Here is a 22,731-nt window from a genome sequence, read left to right as displayed (position 1 = left end):
CATCTCCATTGTGTAATTGGATGCCCCTTTGTCTTTTCTGTCAGCATTGTATTTACTCTCAAGGACAATTAATGAGTAAAAAAACGCAACATGCTACGACACCTGCAGTTGCACTTATGGCCTCTAGGGGCATGAGTTATTTAGTTCTGCTTTAAATCATTGTCACTGTCACGACTTTTGTCTTGTACATGAAACAAGCATTAAAAGGTTGGGGTAATCTGATTAGAAAAATAGTCCTATCTCAATTCTCTTGGCCACAATTCATAGCTTTATGTTGTCTTTAAGCCACAACTACAGTATAGATATGTTCTTCCCCGGAGAGTTCACACTTAATTTGCCTGTGACTCACTCAGTGTATGGTGAGAAAAGTGCATGGATAGTTCCTATAAAGCTGTGATAAACAGAAAAGGATTGAACTGGTAGAGCATCACAGGGTAAACATTGCGATTTCATATTAAATCGTCATATCACCCACTCCTAAGTAAGGGAAAAGTGCTGAGCTAGTTTTAAAGTGATAAGCCACAGTCAGCTATCAGAACCACTGGTCTGGTCTCCATGTATAGTAGACATACTGTAAACACTGCAGGCGGTTAAACACAACAGAGTAAGAGCAGTGTATTCAGTGTCTGAAACATGAGCACTTGCTTACAGCTGGACTTCCTGTAACAGAGAGAGGAGAGTCCCACTCACACAGGCCAAAGACTGCTGACTCAGCACCTGCGGCTCCGCGCCAGAGAGGAGCGAGCCAAAATGCATTGACTAATGTGCTAACGACTACGGGATAAGAGCAGGTAATGGACAGTTATACTTCTAAAGGATGCAGCATAAATAAGAGCAGGCTGCATTTGGATGCAAAGTGTTCTCACAGTTGTACACAGATACATCAGAGCATTACCATGAACACAACTTGCTCAAGGTGAGTCATAACCTTTCACTCTAAATGTCAGCACAATAGATTTGGCTTTCCAAGTACCACGTACAGCACTAAATCAAGACAAACTCAAGACTAAACTGGATTAAAAGTAGTGGTTCAGTGGTCTTAACCCCTGAAAGTGTCTAAATGTACCACCAAAAAAAGTAAATGCTCCAGTACCTGAACCACAGCTTGACAAGCACTGCCCTAGCATGACTTGACACAATCTCCTCCTAAAGTGATATCTATTTAATGTTATACGAGTACATTGAATCGAACCATCTTGGAAATTTCCTCGGCTTCAGTAGCGGGACAGTTTCTGGCACCCGTCACTGTGTTAAAGAGAAGATCAATGTTTGTCATTGTCAACAATTACAAGCTAAGCCCTCCATCATCCCTGCATTAGGAGTATCTCTCCTCTAAGACTGTAACTTCTGAAACTTTCACTACACTGCCAGTTGTGCCTATAGTCCACAGTCCAGTTTTACAGGGACATAGTAGTGTTTGAGTGTGTTGCATCGAGAAATCATTTGAGTGTTCATTGGTACAGTTCTTTTTGCTAAAGCAACATTTGTCCAGGCTAGGGTCATGTGCATACAGTACATTGACTAGAAACTCTTAATGAATGACTAAAAACCACACTGCGGCTATGCTACTCCAGAGACTAAACTGTCAAAGGACGCAGATGCATAAACAAACATGCCGGTGTACAATCGAAACAGACGGCTTGTCGAGTTGCACTACTTCTCGTTGCTGCGCATGTGCAGAACTATCGAGTCATTTTACATTCAGCCATCGAGTTCCGCTTTTTCAGCAAATAACATGATTTCATAAATTTTACTGTCGAATTAAGCAGTCTATTCTACATGTAATTAGTAAATGACGTAGCTGCTAAAACAATTTGCCTTTAAATATCTGTCTGTTGAAAATATAGGCTTTAAAAACAAAAAATAGTACAAGTTTTGTCAATAATCAGAAAGCATGACCGTTTAAATGTAATAAAAGTTGCTGAGGAAAGAGTCAACTGCTCTTTAGTTACGTAATATTATGAAAGACAAAGTTTACCAGCTGTTAATAACTCGTTTTTAATGAGAGACAAAGACATGTGCACATGCGCGTATACTGTCAGTGCAGCTTGACAAAGAAGTGCATCTCGACGTTACACCGGCAATATCAAACCTGCATGCTCATGATTAATAGACATTGCCAATGCTGTTTCACAGTGGGTTATAATGACTGTATTTAAACCTGATGCCCCTTGTTGATACATCAACAGGGGGCATCAAAATCTATTTTTTGACTGAAATGTTTGAGTTTTTTGGAGCCGTTTCACCAACACATTTATTTTTGATCGAGTCTTTCTGAAGGTAATAAAAACAAAACGTTCTCGCTGCCAAAGTGTGTTGATACAGAATGCATTACACTTATGACATTAACAACACTGAGACGATTTATCCTCCTCCCTTCTAAACAGCAGTGTCAAGGTGTTTCGCGAAAAAAAAAGAAGATATTTGCAAAGTGCAAACTTATCAAACGCAATACATGTCGCCAAAGATCAAAGAATGTTTAAAGAGATTTTCTGAAACGCGTGAGTGACTTTCCTCAGAGGCTGGGCATACAGCAAATGCAGTGATGTCTCCAGGCCTCTGCAGCTATAAGAACAAACGGAGCCTGGAGCTGGAGTCAACTCTGTGGGAAGTGATAAGTGATTGCTCAAACAGATTCTGTGTTGCATCAGAGCGCATTGAGGTGAGCAATGAAAATGAAATGATTAAGAGTCTAAAACATGACGGTGACAATGACTGGCTGTGAGACGCGGCATATTAATACGGTTAGGGCACAGTACTGAGTTTTTGTTATTTGTTTTTTTGGCGACATTGTGTGAAAGTGTTTGCCTTTTACATTCGCTTTTGGTGTCCTGTTCAACTCTAACCAATATTTATTTTCACTCTCATCATGATCAGAAAAGTTTAAAAGTTTCAATGAAAGCTACAGCCCATACAGCTTTTCATATTGTTTTGTAGTAAACTTAGAAGTCATGTATTCCGTGTTGTCCATGCTCCCCTCTCATCTCGCTCCAACAGTCTGTCTCCCAGAGGGCTGCTGGAGATGTTTTTGTCCTTGGTCTGACACATTGTGCAGGAGTGATTTATACCTCTGCACCTCCACAGTCTCCCCCTCTTCTCCATCTCTGTGTCTCATTCACTTTTTTTCCTCTTTATTTTTTATTTTTTTATGCAGTGTCTGTCTTCTTAGCTACAAGCTGCCGATGCCCCGTCTCCAGATCTGCATGAATGCCCATAGCTGAAGAGGCCACGAGAGAGGGGAAGTACTGGCGGATTACAGCGGTGCTATAGGCGGCCCCCTAAAACAGAGCTAAGTGGGATTATCATATCCGCTCTCTGATAGTCCAACCAGAACCGTCTAAAGGTAAAAATGTAACATTAAAGGCACTGCTGCGAAGTGATACAAGAAGTTTGGCGCTCATAAATTACACTACCACTGGATAAAATAGAGGTACGTTTCCCCATATAAATATTCAAAAAACAAGTGTGTATTTTGACACTTCTTGCCCTTGTTCTTGCGTCTCCTCTGCTCGCACTGCTAGTTGACAGGTAACAGCGTGTGTGCCAGCCTCCCCTTTGATATGGAACATCAGGAGCGTTTCCCTGCTTCGGCGAACACTGTAGTGTCTAAACAGCATTAAGAGGTGGGCCACTGTCATATGCCTGCTGCCTCTGTAACGTGACTGTTCCACGCCCAGACGTCTACAGTGGGGAAAAAGTAGGATTTGCAAGAGACTCATGGGCAAGTTATTTATAAACCGCATAAAGACGTTTTCACATGTATGCATGATTCATATATAAGTTTAGCTGTTAATATTACAGTATTCTCTCAAATGTCAATGCTCCTGGATGTGTTTCAGATGTCCCCTATGAACTAAATCTTGACTTCAAATGTGAAATTGAATTGGAATTACAAAATTGTTGAGAAAAATTGCAATTAGTTCTCCTGCTGTTGTGGTAAGGTAGAGGGAGTTTGTAGCACATAAACATAAACTACAGGATGGGGGAAAAACAGAAAAACTTACATCTTTAGATCCAAGTTGTGATGCTGTTAAGGGACTGCATTCATTTTTGCCCAATTTTTATATATATATCTTTCCCCCTATTATATCAATTATTCTGGCCCCAATGTTGTCTTGTTTTCCCCCTTAATTTTTGCACATTTTTAATTAATTATTATTTTCCCAATTTCTCCCCCTATTTTTTCCCTATGTTTTGCCCCATTTCCCCCAAATCATTCCCAATTTTTCCACACATTTCTTGACATAGGAGCTGGACATAAAAACAGTAAATTTGCAGATCTTGGAGACATTTTTGTTCTATTTCCAGGTTCTAGATGACAGATATTTCAGTATAGGTATCGGAGAAAGTGTTGTTAAAGGGGCTAGATGCAAGTTAGCCAGTTTACACTCACTACTGCCACCTCAGGTCACATGTGTAACTGCAGCTTCTATATTAAGGTTGTGCATGACGGCAATTCGGACCCGAAGTAAAACGTTTTGAGTGACAGTGCAGGATTTTAGAGGCAGTGGTGGTGAACAGGTTTGAGCTCATTCTACACATTAGGACATTGCTGGAACATGTAGGGGGAGGCAAATACTTAATTTTAACATTTTTAAATTCTCTCTTTAAAGTACTTTAAAGTAAAAAAAAAAAAATGCAACATTTTTGACAGGTGGTGGTAGACGGGAGGAGCAGGCTGTGATTGGCTAACAGTTCGAGGCTTTACAAATTAGTATTCATACAACTTTAACCCACTCGCCAAAAGAATACTGTACGTTCATTTATGTTGCAAGACACCGCTTTATAAGAATGACAATGTGCTCTGTTAAGCCCTTTCCAATGATGGGAGCGTCTCACACACAATTGCACTTTGCATGTATCATGGGACCAGCTCCGACCGCGCATCTCAATGTCTCCTTGCCTTTTCACATCTCTAGTCGCCTACTCAACATGTTTTATTCACATGTGGCGCACTCCCTTAAAAAAGAAAAAAAAGAAAAGAAAAAAAAACTTGATGTCACAGCAATTGGGAACCTTTCCGTTAAAGGTAAGGGCATTAGCGTTCACACTCCCACTGAACCCTCCTCACCAGTGACCCGACAGCCTGCAAAAGTCTCCCCCCCTCCCTAGTTCAGGCCTGTGCGGCTTCTTCTATTCAGGACACATTGTCAGGGTTCACGAGGAGAACAGCCCGGGCCACTTAAATCTAATCACGCTGTCTGCATGGTAGCGCCTGGACGCACAGGGGCACAGCCAGTGATTTATGACCCATCTCAAGCATGCACTTATGACGCAAAAATGAAATAAAAAACATGCCGCCAGTGGCATCTTACAGACATAAAGTTATTTAGTGGATTTAAATGTTAACGAAAGAAATAGAATGATATCATGTCACAAAGGATTTCATGGGGAAACAGCACAAATAAGACACACCTAAATAACTGGTATTATGCATGAGAAGCTCCATCCTAAAGCCGATCCTCATCATTTACAACCTCTAACCTTATCCTAATACCTCTGCTCCGGACAGAGACGATACAGTACATGGGGGAGGGCGAACAGCTGTAGCAGTAGTACTACATGTGTGTGCTTCAAAGGGGAGGGGTGAGGGGTAAATCCAGGCCAGTGAAAGCAGATGATGGTCTTAATCCGCTCATTCAGTGGGTCAGATTCAGGATAGTTTAAAAGCTGTCCGCAATAACACACTTCTCTGCTCTCAAGTTATTGTATGTATGACTTAGTATTTCTATAAGCTGTGTTGTTTATCTCTAAATACATTACAAAGACAACATCTTCCCGCATATAAGAGCAAATTAATTAGTATTATCCGTTTTTAAATCATTGTTGATGTGTGTCCATAACTCATGCTGCTCACCTGTGGATGTGTCAGCCAATCAGGGAGCAGAGGAGTGGGATACAGACACAGTGTGAACTCAGGAAGAGCCATTTTGGACTGAAACGTCGTCTGAAAAGAAGCAGGCTTTCTTGTACGAATCTATACTGATCTAACTGCACAGGATATAGTAACACTTGTATTTTCCTCCTGAACTTAAAAGGCCCTTAACCTGATTTTGTTTATAGTCTATGGAATGTTTTGTCCTTCAGTATATTGCAAAAACAGACATTTGAGCGCTATGCACCTTTTCTACTAATCGTGAACTAGCAGGCTCGACAGTTTTGTTCTTTGAAAGTTCTCAAAAACTATTCCCTGTGAGGACTGGGATGTTAGAAATGCATTATGAAAGTTGTTATCGAGTTTGCACCAAAGCTAATGATTTTAAATTAACATTTTCCGAATGGCATTGCATGTAAACAAATAATCTGGTTTGGGGCTTTTAATGGGGGCAAATTGATTTAATCATTCTCTAAAAGAAAAAAACAAACACATTATACTCTTCTCAATTCAATACAGTATATAAAACTGTACGGTAATTCACAACAAGTTAGAATCCTCATAACTTTCTTAATTTCCATCAACCAACACTTAAGTTGACGCCATAAACAACATCAATAGCTTGTGGGTTTGAGCCAGTTCAAACCATTCTCAATAAGATTGTTCTGTCCTTTCTTTCACCTTTGTCAAAGAAGCTCAAGAAACCTGTGAACAAGGAAGTCCATTTAGTCTGGTGTGAACACAGCCAGGAGAAGCACTCAACGTCACGGACAAAACGCAGCAGTGGATAAAGTCTTCGACACGAAAAAACGTTTCATACAAGTTGTGAATGCACATCCTTTTACAAAGCTCAACAGCATCACAAAGAATGCAACAAGTGAACTGGACTTCAAAGACGCCGCACAGAAAGCAAGAAACCACTGGCGATCTATGGAAATGATACAGCTATCTAGTCCATGTGCGCAAAGGTCACATGTGACACAGATTTCCTCAAATAACCAAACCGGAGGCAGCGCGTTTAGGGCATCTGGGACACTGAGACACACTGGTGAGAGGTTTAAAAGTGAGGCCTCATTCTGCTGCAGAGATGTCACATGACAAGACAATTAACCTGCACTTTCAGGACTCCAGAGCCCAATGTAGAGAGGTCAGTGTGGGGAAAAAAACGTACGCTTGACTCTAAAGTGCTGAGTTTTGTGCTTAAATTATTGATGCCCTTCTTACTTGTGCCATTGACAGGCTATTATAAAACAGCTGTTGTGAAAAATGCGTCAAAACACAAACATTTTGCTTAAAGCCTTCAAGACATGGTGCCTCTCTACCAAACTCCAGGGAAAGAACGTCCCCTGCTTGTGTCTATTGAAACCATTAATCGTGCCATCTTCTTAAGAGCACCAGTTACAATATTACCAACTGATTCATCTCAGACTTGAACACGCACTCAGGTTATTTTGACTGCACATGAAATTGACTTGAGTTGTAGACAGTTTTTTTTCTTTTTATCAGTCCCTGCTCTTAAAATCACACTTCACAGTTTTACTTTGCTTTTCTGTGGCTTTGATAAAACTTTGTCCAGTTTTTAGTCAATCGACAAGAGCAGAGGATTGATTGTGTTTGTGTCGTTCAAAAGCTCGCGCTGATTTCTTTGTAGTCAGCAGCCATTACTTTTGTGCTGAGTTGAAGGGAAAGAATGTGAGGAGAATTGGACTTGAAGACTTTATTAGAGACAGTTATGAAGTGCTTTAGAGAGAATGAGGGCTAACAAGGCGCGCTGCCCTAATAACAGAGTGAGCATTCTGAGATGGCACCAGCCGTGGAGACGGCAGCCAATAACTGCTTTTCTGAAGCAAAAGAAAATAATTGCTCAACTTGTGCTCGTTTAATGCAGGTTTTCTCAAAATGATTGGCTTTGCTCGCGCATAATACATAAAGATTACCGTGCCAGTCTGTCTATGAATCAGTGCACTTGTAAACGACACATTTGTTTGAAACCAATAGAGAAAAAGCAGCGTAAAACAGATACATATGTTTACATGCAGAACGTACTTGGAAGGCTTGACTGTGTCCTCTCTGCAGGATATCGCTGTCTCTCTCTGAGTTTCAAGGCATGAGAGTGAATCAAACTGCTGAATGACAAGCCTCCACTGAGACAAATTCTGCATTCAACTGCTCTGGCCGTACATCAGCAGTGTCTTCATGCCAACTGCAGCAGCAAAAACATCTTTATATATTTGGCATTAGTTTCACGATTTCTTTCAGACAACAGTAATGTAAGTAAGAAGGTAAGTTAGAAGGCTATTTCCTCACAAAAACTAAACGCTTATATTTTCAGAAACAGAAGCTGTTTATGACCCATTTTCAAACTTTTTGAAAATGAAAATGAAACAGATTCAAGTATTTACGATCTACAGAGGAGATGAGGAGGCGAGTTTATTCTTAAGACAAAACGGGACTAAAGCAGAAAAACCTGACCAGACTTTTGCTGTCAGACCAAAAGCACAGACTAAATGCAGGCTTAATCTGCCGTGTTTTTCTACTTTCTACTTCTACTCGCGGACTGCAGTGGAGCAAAGAGGAGTGGAGTAAAACTCATAAGGTCAGTAGATTATGGATACACAACACTGGTGCTGTCAACGTTTTAGGAAAAGTTCTGGAGACGTCGTAACAACAGAGCCACGTATTTTGAGATCTTTCCACTCTCTGCCTTAGTTTGTAAAATGTTTGTTTATTTAGCGCTATGTGAAAAAAATCAAATTTTCCTCCATTATTCATAGCCAGGTGATTATCGTGAAAATAATCTACTAAATAATTTTTAGTTGCAGCCCTAGTGTGGACAGAGCCTTAGTTGAATAAGAACTTACTAGAAGCACTCTAGGTGGCACTTGGTGGTGCTGAATGGCAAAATGCCAGAAACACTGCACAATCATCGGAATGACATGAAATGACAATGGAATAAAGTTTGCCGTCTGCCTGCTGTAAAAGTGCAGACAAAGAACTACAAGGCACTCTGTCAGTCTAATGTTAGAAAGCCTTTGTTTCAAATGTGGCTTATTCATTTTTAAAAATGCACCAATATGTCTCAGTGATGACAAGCCCTGCTCAGATGCACATGAAGTGCTCCCCAATTGTTATTTAATTGGAACAAAGAAATTGGAAACACACAAGTCAGTAAAGGAATCCAAGTTCTACAGAAAATCAACCAACACAAAGCTAGCCATTTGCAAAGCGGGAGAAAAATGCATAAACAAAACATAACATAATAACATTTGCTGAATGTCTCTCCCCGCTCTTCACCCCTGTTCACCCTGTGCTTTCCTGTTCGATAAACCTCAGCTAAAAATCTTCAACACTTTACTTTCTGACATTCTGCCTTATTTCTGTCGTAGTGCGGCTTTTAAAATAACATACACATTTTGGCTTTTGAAATGAAACTTCTCTTTCAACAAAAAGGCACTGACAAGACTCTTTTGAAAGAGTTCTTAATAAGAGGAAAGATAAGTCGATGAGTGACAAAACGCATGGAAGAGGGAATAGAAAGGAGACTTTGAAAAGAAAAGCCTTAATGTTATATTTCAATCATCCGTCAACCTGCTCTGCCCTCACATTACTCACAAATCAAACCCAGCTTAAGCCTGACAGTCTGGGAGCCAGCGTGATGCTCACCAAAAGTTGAGCTATAACTTTTGAAATGTGAACGTATGACTGGCTATAGATGATGCCGCTGAAACAATCGGGGGGGTTGTCTGACAGGTCACGTAAAGAAGCAAATCCCGCCAAGTATCTTAAAAGGAAATAAAATTGGGCACCGGAGTCAGCGGCGAGGCAGCGAGGGAGGCGCAGGGAGAGAGAGAGACTTGAAGCTGAAGTGATAAAGCTGGGGTTTAGACAGCCTTTATGGGTTCACACACACAGACTGCCTTTGAAGTTGGGAGGAGATTTGGGGCTTACATCTCTGACAACAGCCACTGTCCAAAGATGGAAATTGATTAAAGAGATGTTCAGGATGGCTTCAAAGAGAGACAAGTTACACCAAAAAAAAACAGTTTCTTATTCAAATAGTTTGGCAAATAATTAGTTGCTGGGATTTGAACTGGCGGCGTTCTGGTTCTTACTGCGCTGTAAAGTAGTTGATTTGTTTCTAGTTACGGGTGACATTGTGAGAGGTTGTGTTGTTATGGTATCTGTGGGTCAGATGGGTCCAGCCTGTGCAGCAGTGAGAGCAGCGCTGCTAATGAGCCGGCTGCCCAGATAATGTGAATCCTCTGGCCGCTATCCATCCACTTAAATTTACCGTTTACTCCCAAAGCAAACTCCTTGTGTGCTTTAAACTTAAGTGTAAAGTAAAGCTAACTCGATTAAATTAGCCGCACCTCATCTGCTGTAGTGCAAAGTTTTAAATATGGCATCACTGTGGTAGGAAAAAAAAAAAAAAAAAGCTATGCATGAGGCAATAGTTTGCAGTCGGAGTAAACCTAAAGTTGCAGTTGACAAAAAACTTCACCCCTTACCAAAGTGTGGGTCTGACCTGAAACTTTTTGCAAGTTCAGTGCTGTAATAGAGTGCAATCTCACACATATTGCTTTGTTGTAGCTCAAAGCGCAAAAGCAGGTCGTATGTTTCTTTCAACAAGCATTTCTACGTTTTATTCCACAGTTGCTTAATGTTGTGAAGTTAAAGGCAAGAATAAAAGTGCTCCCCCTGCAAACTATGTAAACAAAGCTCAAAAAGGGAGCTCACATGTCACATACTAAATCCTTGTAATAGGTAGGGAAGGTATGTACGATTGTTTTTATTTTGCAAATTCAGCCTGGAAGACTTACGAGCTGCATTCATTCATTACCTCATCACCAGCTGCTCTCTCCAATCATCCAATCATAGACCCTGCTAAAGCCGCACCTTCACGACAGCCAATCATTGCACCGGCTCGTCCCCGCTTTAGCCGCTCATCGCCCAGGATCCCCTTTTTAAGCTCTTTGGTCAATCACTCAGCTGTTTCCCTCCCGTGCAACGAACCTCCTCCACCCCTTTTCTCCGCCTGGCCTCTCCTCGGCTCTGCTCGTCATCGACCGACCAACCCAGGTCTCCTCTTCTACCACCGCCAGGGTCCAAGCTCCGGGGAAGATTCTGGCTATCATGCAACAATGCTAGAAGGTTCGATTCCCACCAGGACAGGGCCTTTCTCTGTGGAGTTTGCATGTTCTCCCTATGTGTGTCTCCCTATTGTCTACTCCAATGTCTACTAACACTAAAAATATGTGAAATAGGTGAATCCTCCGGCCCGGTGATTCTGACCATCAACCAGGGACAATAAAGCATACATTTTATTCGTTCAATCTTCCGCTGGGGTCTGAGCCCCAATAATGATTCATGTTCGCGAATAAAAACACTCATGTCGCCATTCTGAGTCTTCTCAGGTTGAAATGACATGTATCTCCAGATATCAAGTCAACAAGTGGATATCAAATACTCATTCTGATTTCTACTGATTTATTCACAATTACCTTTACAAAAGCATTTATCCAATCCAACAGCCCACAGAGCCCCATGCTTTGAGTTGCCACATTCAATGGCAATAAGCCTAGGTTTATAGCAACCCAGCTGCTTTTATTGTAATGTGATTTTGAAACAGTATAGATGCAAAACATAAACTAATGCCTTTAAATCATAAACTAATTCAAGCAGTATAAAATGATGCATTGCAAATTGTCTCACGTTTCTGCTTCATTATATCCAACCCCTTTAGGCATGAATGTGTTTTGGACCAATCCTTTGTTTTATTTGAATAAAATCGATCCTCTCTCGATTACGCCTCTGAAAATGGTGTCTCTGCACTTGACGGCACCGCACCCTCAATTTGTTCTAACAAGCATTAAAATGAGAATTGCAACCTCACAACCCACAGCTGCAGCCTAAAGACTAGCAAGAGCACAATTGAATGACATAAGATACACATTTTTTCATATCAAACCTGCTGGTAAATTCCGTGAAGCCTAATAGCTCACAGTGATACTTCAAGCGGCGCCTCATTAGAGAGTCCAGACCAGACGACAGGATTGTTCAGGACGCATTACGTGCCGCATTATGAAAGTATATGATATGGTTTATTCATCACATGAGCATGTTGCAGTTGACACTCGTTCCTCTGGAGACAGTGATGCTGTCACTGCCTGACCTCTGCATGATGAATAAGCACAGTGAAGGTCTGAGGCTGATAGTGACCTCAAGAACAACAAGTATAAACAAGACGATGAGTCAGTCAATGACTCTTCCGAAGTTTTCTACTTCAGTGCTGCGACTATCAGTGCCTTTATGATTATTTGTTTGATAGCAGAAGATGCGGGTAAATGATGTAGATGAATCTGAACTTCATGAAGATAAATCTGGGAACATCTTGGTAGAAGAGAAGACAAAGCAGATTTTCTTCAGAACCAGAAAATATATATTGTTCTGTTTCAGCTTGTTTTCTGCTGCGTTGGTAACATGGTTTAGAGAGTCTACACTCCAGATAACAGTTATTAATTACTAAATTAGATGTTGCTGCCCAGGTAGAGCTAAGTCTATGGTTTGTGTGCTACTGTAAATTAATTATCACTTGCCTTACACAGAAGAAACATTATATATATTTTTTTCCAAGATATTTCTCCAGTTCCAGTTCAATCATATATTATTGTAATTGATTTTTTGAAAGTTCTATCACTACTTTAACCTGTTAACCCCCACTTAAACCAAACACATCTTTAACACAGCTTTAAATCTAAAAGCTGCTTGACTGGAGAGCTTAATAAGGCCAACATTTGAAAGCTAAGACTTACAAAACTGATCTAAACAGATCTTTTTCCTTGCGTTGTTGCCATGTTGTCGTCTTCTTTTTCATCCCATTTTTGCCACTTTTTTTTTGCTCGTGTTCATTTCACTGTTGCACATTTGTTGGGCTTTTTGTTGTCACTTTTTGATACTTTTTGTTGCATTTTCATCCTTGTTTTCTTCTAGTTTTTTGCCACTTTCTTGTTTAGTCTTTGCACTTTCATCGCTATTTTTGTCACATTCTTACTGCTTTCTTGGTCCGCTCCTGTTGATTTTTTTGTGTGTCGATTTACGGTCACTTTTTTATTTCGTTTTCATCCTCGTTTTCTTCTAGTTTTTGTCGCTTTTTTCAAGAAGCTGGAGATAATGTGTTGGGTTCAGGTGGGGGTTAAGAGGTTAACAGAGGCACTGAGACAACACGGAACATGTCCGTGATGTCCTGGACATTGAGGATTTCCACTTTTTTCCCATGGAGATAGCACTTTGTAATAATAATAATAATTTCAGCCTTTGCTATTTGATCATTGACACCCATGAACATTTCGAAAGTACATTTGTACAGTGTACGCACATTCAAAGCAAGCGTGTCATTCTCGTCTTCGTCTGTTCCTTATAGAGCTCTGGCCTTGAGAAAGTGCGAGAGCAAGTGAAGTACAAAGATTGCAAGCGAATATTTAATGTATTCATTGTGGCACGTAACAAGGACTAGAAGGCAGCACAGGTAGGCGCACAAAGCCGAAGAACCCAAGGATGAATTAAAAGAACGGAAGATTAGTGCAAGTTGTGAGAGATGCCGCTTTCTCGGGCGATGAGTGGACCGCAATCACAAAGAAAAAAAAAATGAAAGCAAAAAGTCAAAGGAAGTGGTGTGGGCTTTTTAACACCGTAATAAGGCCAAGCAATAAAAGGGGGGAATTTGGGGGAAAAAAGAAGGTGATGACAATGGCGTAGTCAAATCTTTTATCACGGCAGGGATAATTATTTTGGGCGCCGCATTGCTCTGCCCCCTTATTAGAGGGAAGGAACAGTGATGAATCCTCGCTCAACAGAATAGAAGAAGCGGGACAAAGGAGGACAGGAATCTCCGGCAAAGCAAGATGAAAGATAAAATGCGAGGCGAAGGGATGAGAGGACGGGCAGAGGGCATTTTAATCAATGTGGGGTGAGCAGAACTTTGAAGAATAGCGGATACTTTATTCATAATTAGCCCACTTGCTGCATTATTGAACAAACACAAGCTCTCCAAGAATTTGCAGCCCAAAGTCGCTAGTTTGAAATGAACAGCGGAAATTGTACCATAATACAAATACTATAAAGACAATACGAAACCTGGGTTAACTTCAGTTGAGAGGCAAATGGGCAAAGCAATGAGTTTATATTGTGGCCTTAACTACTTCCAATTTTTCCAAACACATTGTGACATATTCACCTTATGAGCGCGTTTAGGGAGCTTTACTCTCACAGTAATGCTAATTCATAACAGTGTGCATTTTCTCACTTCATTCATATTTTCTCTGGTAGTGAACCTGAATCTAGAACTCGGAAATGGATATGCTAAATTATGTAACCTGTGCTGTGAGAAGAGCTTTTAAATCAGCAGTTAAAACCTCATGGATAATAGCATAATTGTAACTTTGTCTTACATTGGAGAGAGACACACACATTTACTCCTCTCACTGTCGACAGTGGTTCAGTTGTTATATTGGATTGTCTCATGACAGGACGGTTGGTGTTTGAATCCCAGCTCCCGCAGGTGCTTATTGTCCCTGCGTCGTTGGGCAAGGCACGTCACCTACAGTGCCTGCGTGTGAGTAGAAAGCCAGATTGATAGTACAGTGCAAATATCATTAACACAGTTATACCAGTCAGAAAATGCTCCTGTTTAAATCGTTTGTGAAGCTGACAGATGTTTGTGGAGATTTTCCTGTATTGGAAATAGTAAAAGAAGATAGAAAAAGGGTCCCAAAGGTGCCAAAGGTGCAGTAGGACGGGACAGCAGAAGGGCCACTTGCTGGTAATGTTGACTAGTAAAGAATAGAAATGGACAGAAGATCTAAAAAGATATTTATGTATATTGCTGATTCAATCAAGCACACCCGTTAGAGCCAATCTCAAAACATAGCTAAAGCACTAAAGCACAGCACTAAAGCGGCCCAGTGTTGTTAATTAGTATTGATAAAACTACTTGCTGTTGACGACTTTGTAACACCCATCCACTCATGGCAATACATGATTGGTCCTAAACACCTGGGGATCTAATCCCAAAGTATCAGCTCCAGCCATCCAATATGGATTATACATGAGACTGAAAATTAAATTCTTGCGTCAATCCAGTTTGCAGCGCAAGGTTTGGTCTGAGGGGCCGATGGCGCAGATTGGCAGCCTAGCTTTCGCCAGTCTATTCCAGTATGTGTAGTATTTACCGTGGCGGCATGGTGGTACAGCAGTTAGTGCTCATGCTTCACAGCTAGAAGGTCCCAGGTTCGATCCCCGGCCAGAGGGCGGCTTTCTGTGTGGAGTTTGCATGTTCTCCCCGGTTTACCCTACCTCCAAAAACATGTACAATAGGCCAGAATGAATGTAATGTGTGAGAGAGTGGCTGGTGGTGGCCGGAGGGGCCGATGGCACAGACTAGAGGGGTCATTTCTGTCAGTCTGCCCCAAGGGGCAGCTGTGTGGCTACAATAGTGTGGCTACACTACAGTGTGAGTGCGCTTTGAGAAACTTGGTAACACAGGCTTGTAAAGCGTAATACAAGTGCGATTATTATTATGGTTGTTGCTGTTGTTGTTGTTAGCAGTTTAAAAGTGTTACTCTGTTTATCACAGAGGGACATTTTATAATTAATTTTACAAATGAAAAGACAGAATACAGCCACAGATAGTATATATGTTTTTTTCTTTGTCCACAAATTCACACCGCACATTAGAGACACTTTCACAAGATTCCCCATTAGCAGCCTTTGAAGTGTGAGAGCAGCTAATGCGTTTGCAGGCCATTCGGGGAGCCAGCATGTCCTGTGTGTCCATTAAGCAGCAGACACAGTGCGCTGAGTAAACATGGCACTTCCACTGCCCTTGGCCTCTGCTCTCCCTCGTGTCCTCTCTGCTAGAGATCAAAATAGCAAGCTATACAGAATGGGTGGGTCTTCAGACAAGATGTGAGAAGACAAGGGACCGGGTAAACCACAATTCTGTGAATGGAAGGGATCGATTGGGTTTGGGAAAGGGGCACAGACTTGATGATACAAGTTTCTAGCGTAAAAGAACAACTTGTACAATGAAAGCACAGGACATATCGGCTTCCCATCTGGTGTGCAAGATGCCACATGGCAAATGGCCTTGGTCCTGTTTGCATGTGTCTCTCCCCGTGTCTAGATGGGTTTCCTCTGGGTGCTCCAGTTTCCCCCCGTGTAACAAAAATAAGCACAACAGCTTTATCCTCCAGCCAGGTCTAACCATTCGCCTGGCTCGAAGTCTGGAGATGGATCCCCCCCAGACGCAGCAGTGACATCAGCAGTGGATCAGATGCAGAGGGCAAATTTCCCTACAGCGACAATAAAGTACAACTTATCCTCAACCTTTATTCGAGACATACAATTGTGTGCGTACCTTTTGTAGACTACATCAGCTTGTCTGTATTGAAACTATGAAAGGCACAGGACCCCATGCTGAGCTTGGGGCGGCACTCTGCACTGTGTCCTTCAGATAATGCCAAAGAGCAGGGCCTTCTCTGCTCCATCTCCCGATCGATAGCTCACTTTTCTGCCTCTTTACTAAAAAGCAATATCTTCGAAAGCAATGCAGTGTGCAAATGTGCATATCCACCCATTCTGACGATCACGCTGCACATGTGCTAACCATTTTATTCTCACGCTAGCCGTCGTAATTTAGCACAAAGCTTTCTGCTGGGACTCGGGCCGCTGTACTAATAGGTAAATCTATGAGACACTTTTGATTTTCCTGTCTGCCACTCGAGTGTGGGTGTGCTGTGGATGCATTTTGTAGCCTGTGTCCGCTGTCTACGCCAGAGATTAAAGAGCTGAAACTGACGTGAGATCAGTCCTGCGCTAATCTCCGCTTTGGCCATCGTTTGATCTCTCCATGACTGACAGTGGTGCCAGCAGACCGGATGATCATGATAAAAAGTAATGATATTAAAATGAAGCCCCCGATTTCTATGTATTTGGCTGCCGTACTTTCCATGACTTTGCCAAAACTAGACATGCCCTTGGGCCTTTCACCCACCATGTACAGCTATAATAATTCTGGTGCTCGTATTGGTAAACCAGACTCTATAGAGTAAATACAGATTTTTTTCCCGGCCATACCGCCTCTGCTATGCCCAATCCCGTCAGACCTTGGAAGCTCTAAGCAGGGAAAGGCCTGGTCGGTACTTGGATGGGAGACTGTTTAGTAACACCCGGAAGCCTAGCGAATGTAGTGTGTGAGCGAATGGTTGGTGGTGGTCGGAGGGGCTGATGGCGCAGACTGGTTGCCTCGCTTCCGTCACTCTACCCCAGGGCAGCCACCAAGCATGGAGTGAACGAATAGTGCAATGTAAAGCGTCTATGATTGTCCAGAAAAGCGCTATATAAAACCGATGCATTATTATTATCATTATTATTATTATTATTTACAGTAACTTATCAAACATGACGTTAAGAGTTTTGAAGATGTATTTGGACCCTTTGCAGACAGAAATAGAACTTAATAAATGCAATGTATGGCACACTGAGAAACAAAACCAAAAAATGACAAATGGCAAAATATGGCCAAAGGAACTTAAAGTGTGGGCAAGCTAACTGACTAATCCAGCTCTGTACTGCCACGGCTCTACAGCTAATCAAACCCATCAACAACAACAAAAAAACACCCCCTGTTTTTCAGCAGGATGCCTTTCTCACTCTCTGCAAGCATTCAAGACTTCAAGAATTGGCCATTCCCCAATTACTGTGCACCGGAACCACTCTTTACCCCTGACCGCTTCACACTCATTTGGTTTCACAATTATACGGACAACGGTGCATGTCCTGTCTAGTCTCAAGCCTCCTGAATCTACAAGTGGGAGCACAAACACACATTTAAAACTAATGCATAATACAGGTAGCAGTTTGCAGCTATAATCTTTCACAATAACATATGCACACAGGTGCGCCAAATAGCTTTACTATGAGGTCCTGGGAGAAAAGGCAGTGCATTTCTTCAATCGAACCAGCCCAAAGATTAATTCACTTAATCTTGGCCTGTAAATTGGGTATTCAAGCGGCTTAAAAAACAAATTGAATGCAAAGGCAGGAAAGTAATAACAACATTTGTCTTGGCCGTAGCGGTACAAAGCTCTTTTCCTCACAAGTCTTCCACATGAGCTGCTGTGGGACTATTTTGACAGCTCCTCACTCGGGCTAGACAAACAGTATACAGTACAGGCATGATATACAGCAACACTTCACCCTGACCTACTTTCACTATATAGCCTAGTTTACATACATTATCATCTCAAAATAATATGAATGATAGAAGGTGAGGCATAAACGAAGAAATACAGCATTTTTTTTTTTTTTTAAATAAGAAGAAACTTGATCTCTCTTTGGTTACTTTGTCATTTATATCTGATCTACCCTCCAATACTGCTTAAAGGGAGTTCTGGCCATGGAGTTTGATATTTAGGAGAAACTGTATCATCTGGAGGAAATGTGCAGATTGTTAAGTGAGTCAAATTATGATTTTTCCCCCCCCGGAACCTTTCCGTCCCTAATGGAAGTGGACAGCCTTTCTTTTACCTCACTATAACTTTTTCCACACAATACTGAACGCAAGTCCATTGCACAGCTGCACACTTCTCTCTGACCTAGTTCTGACCCGCTGCATAGCTATATGAGATATACACATGAATGGTAGGAGGTTGCACAGTATTACATTGTGGCTGTGCGCGTGAGTGACAGACATTGAACAGATGCTGGCTCGATGTTTCTAATGTGTAATCCGTAGTTTCACCATGGCACTCAGCAGGCATTTACAGATCACTGGGTTGATGGTGCGGAATATAGGTTAACCATAAAAGAGGAGGGAATACCCAACTGTTTCCCTTTCTATGTATATGTTCCATTCACAAGTTGTGTGCAAATATGCTTTGAGAGGATGGTGAGGATGACTGGTGGAACCAACCTGCACTGATACAAGATGCCCTTATTTACAGTAAGTGCACTGTTCAAACTTGTCACACGCAAAGGCAAATGGACCTACATCATGACAAAATGATCAATATTAAAGGAATGGAAACAATTTATCATTGAAAGATATTGTGGTAAAAATTCCAGCCTTTACAAGTTGCTACAATTGCATCAAAAATACAGATTTCAGTATTGGCAAAAAGATAGACATGAGGATATGTGATAGCTGAGCTGGGTTTACTGACAATGATAAAAGAATTATGCGGCGCGTCATGTCACTGTACATTTGTGTCACGGCGGCGCCTGGTCCCTGAATGAAAAGGATAGCCCCACAGCGCTTCCACTTAAAAGAGAAAGTGGCTTTAATTTTTCACTTACTTCGCAAAACACTTGAGACTCTGTGTGCATCTCAATGTTTTTTTTTATTCTATTATCATGGTAATAAATAAACAACTTGCCTTCTTGCCATGACATTTGACACTGAAATTAACACTAAAGTGGCTTTTTAATTTAATAAGCATAGTGAATTATTCATTGCAGGATGAGACATAAAAGTTATGATAAAAAGCTGCAGAGAAGTTGGGAGCATATTCAAGACTTACCAGATGAAATATTAAAAACTGATTCGAGGGAGTAAGTAATATTGTTATGCAAGTTGTGTTTAAGGGGTTCAGGCATTTGTCGTTGTCGTGGCTTTCAAAATGAATGTGATAGTTTGTGATAGTTGCATCTTTTTAATTACAAACTTTAACTTCAAAATTCATGAGCAGAAAGTCTTCCAAAGCAATTGAAGCAGCTTGTGTAAGGTTTGGTGTCATGGCATTGAAGAATAGATCACATTAGGTCAGAAGCCAAAGCTTTTCCAAAGTCTTACAGGCAACACTTCTGTGTGTGATACATATAGATACCACCTAAATTAGTGCAGAAAGGTGACATATAGTTCCAAGTACAAAGCTGATTTGAAAAACCCTCATCTCCAATTATGATCACCTCTAATGTGACATCACTCACAATCAAGTCACCAGACAGGTATATACTGTATAGAATCCTGGAAGGGAGAATTCATTTATGCTCATTACAAGAAAACCTTCAATGTTCTTGAGTCATTATGTTACAGAACAACTTATCTTGGACACACTTTTTCCTGCCCTGTTGAGCAGACGGATGGCGAACATGTTTAATGGAGCAAGTCTAATCTGTTTTCAGAGCATAGCTTAGTTAGCTTCCCACGGTGACAATTACATACACGTCAATCATTACTGATGCCATGTCCCCACATTTCTTTCCCCCTTTTTTTCTTTTTTAAATTAAAGGTATTGTATGTTGTATGAATGGTAGCACCCCGTTCTTACAAGAAAAGGCAGGCTTTGGGTCAGGCAATATGACATAAGAACATTTGAATAATGATTAAAAACTCTACGTCTGGAACAATGAAAACATCATGAATGTATTGTGAATTTTATGTTTTGGAGAATTCAGTTCAACAATGTGCTCCAAAGCAGCCTTCATGGACTAAACTGAGGTTGTTTTCAGAGAGCTGAGTTCTTCTACTGTAAAAACGTTTTGTCCTATTTCACAACAAAGACGTTTGAACCAGGGCATGCCCTCTGAACCTCTCTTGAGGACTGTAGGGACAGAGCGACCCGGACTCCGGATCTGTGCCAGCAGAGGCCAAAGAGCTGGTCATTTATAGGGGGATCGATGAAGTTTTGTAAATAACGCAGTCGGTGCCACTGCTGTGACACAGCGCCGAAGTCGCTCTATGATCCACAGCTCCGAGAGGGTCCACGCGCTCGTCTCTGTCTCAGTTTCTCGCCTGTGTCATACTTTGTGACGCGCGCGCACAGCCGGCTCACGCGCATCAGTTGTTGTCTGTCGGTGATGATTAATGAGGTGCGTCCCCGAACACATTCATCCGGCACCCGAGAAGCCCCGACTAACACCGCGGGATTTCAGTCACACTGCACGGCGCGCCTCACAATATCCCCAGCCGTCAGCAAAACGAGACGGATGCCCGATCACGACGGAGATGAATGAGACAATCAGGACAGACAACTGTGCGGCGGAAAGGCGAAGGCAGCGGCGATATCGATGCGTCCACGTGACAGAGTATACACATTACATAGAGCTTCAACATACACTCCTGATATTTCAGACTGTCAAATAATGTGATATTCAATGATGGCACCGTTTCTGAAGAGAATTCAAAGTGCAGCAACAAGAGAATGGATGCTTGAAAGATGGTCATTTTCGTAGCAATGGACAACGTATTTCAGTCCTCTAAACTTTTACGCACGGCTCATTACGGAATAAACTTAGGCACCTTTATCATTACCATTTAAACAAAAGGCCCTATTCTACCTTGTTTATCTGCCAAGTAGTAGAATACAATTGGTTCTGTCCTTTCAGTAGCATATTGCAAATAAAAGACCGTTGTCCTTTGTGCGCTGTACATCTAATTATGTATCGATAGTGAAGGAGCAGGAGAGGTATTGCTGTTTCCATTACCGTGACAGTATTGCTTCGTAATACTCATCCTTGTGAAGAATTGGGATGTACGTATGCAAAGTTAGGAACGAGTCAAGGCGACAACAAACTATTAAAAATTCACACACTCCCTCTTGATTGTTTGTAAACCAAAAGTCAGGCAGATATGCCTTTAACAAGAAACACGTTTACAAACACCCTAAAGGACTTGATAATCGCAGCGTTCTCAAGTCGGTTTTCTCTCATAATACTAAAGAAAGTTGAATACTTATAGCCTATCCATAACCGGTTCTCTCAAAAAGCTGATGAAATGTATTGTATGCGTTAAGTTTGCCAGCAGCTGAGGCATGGATGCACTGGAGAACTCCACTTGGGCTACCTGAAAACAACTCACACCGGGCTGACACATGTATGCAACGGAATCTGGGCTTGGCTGGTTTCGACCGCGGCTTTGAGTCCAACACACAGCAAGTACCTGCAACTGCCTCCGCTATGACCGAGTCTTTGTAAGCCAAGGAACCGGCCAAGAATTAAATGACAACTTACGGGTTGTTTGCGAAATCCCGTGCACACCGCTGGATATCCAGAAAGCAACCGGCAATAACAACGTCAATCCCCGGGCAGGCTGGTGCCGGTGCATCTTCACGGCGTGCGGACGCGCAGGACGCAGTGGGGAGACAGTCAGAAACACTGCGTGGCGGCGCTGACAGCAGCCGTCCGTCAGAGTGGCTTCGCAGGAGAGCACTGATGAGAGGAGCAGGGCTGCACGGGCTCTCTGCCTCTCTCCCTCTCGCTCAGTCTCTGCCCGCTCCCTCCAATGGGGAGATGATGTAAGGATCGCGTAGAGGGAAGACTGCCCTGCGCGTGCAAATAAGAGGAGCGCACTCTCTGCAGATGCCTCACTTTAGAGAGCCCGGGAAACCAGCAACAGCCACCAAAAAACTATTCCCTTTCTCTACAGCACAGGACTGTGCAGACGCTGGAGTCGGGGATGTCCATTCAGCTGCTGTATCCACTCCCGCGCTCTGGTGCGCTGTCCGTGGTGCTGATCGCACAGGCATCCCGTCCCATTACTATTGCTTTGTTGTTTCTAGACAGACACTGCCCCCCTACTTCTAACCTGGGCAAGAACTCATCTATGTTTTCCAAATTAGCAATAATATGAACAGGCTTAACCAATACAAAGATACAAAAAGAAGTAATAATTTTGTATTAACTGTATGATCATAAAAATATATATTTTAAAACATGTGCTGCATTAAAGTCTTCTGATTGAAAGTAAATTGTCATGAGAGACCAATATTCGGCCTAATCATATCCTGAAAAAGTATACAATAATAAAATTCATCATGACAAAACAAATGTTCTCAGGGTATGCCTCGGCCATGCAGAGA

General features: G+C 41.9%; 1 protein-coding gene across 1 annotated transcript in view; it reads right to left on the bottom strand.

Annotated features, from left to right (window-relative positions):
* The window catches only part of cntnap2a (contactin associated protein 2a), a 328,106-nt gene extending 305,748 nt beyond the window's left edge, over window positions 1–22,358 (bottom strand). The window contains exon 1 of the mRNA XM_079575788.1: window positions 21,884–22,358. Within this exon, the coding sequence (XP_079431914.1) occupies window positions 21,884–21,977 (94 nt within the window). The 5' untranslated portion in view covers window positions 21,978–22,358. The remainder of the gene's footprint in view (window positions 1–21,883) is intronic.
* Window positions 22,359–22,731: the final 373 nt, after the last annotated feature.

Source organism: Gobius niger (genome assembly GCF_951799975.1).
Source record: "Gobius niger genome assembly, chromosome: 18".
NCBI classification, from domain to species: domain Eukaryota; kingdom Metazoa; phylum Chordata; class Actinopteri; order Gobiiformes; family Gobiidae; genus Gobius; species Gobius niger.
This window is presented reverse-complemented; position numbering and strand designations above follow the sequence as displayed.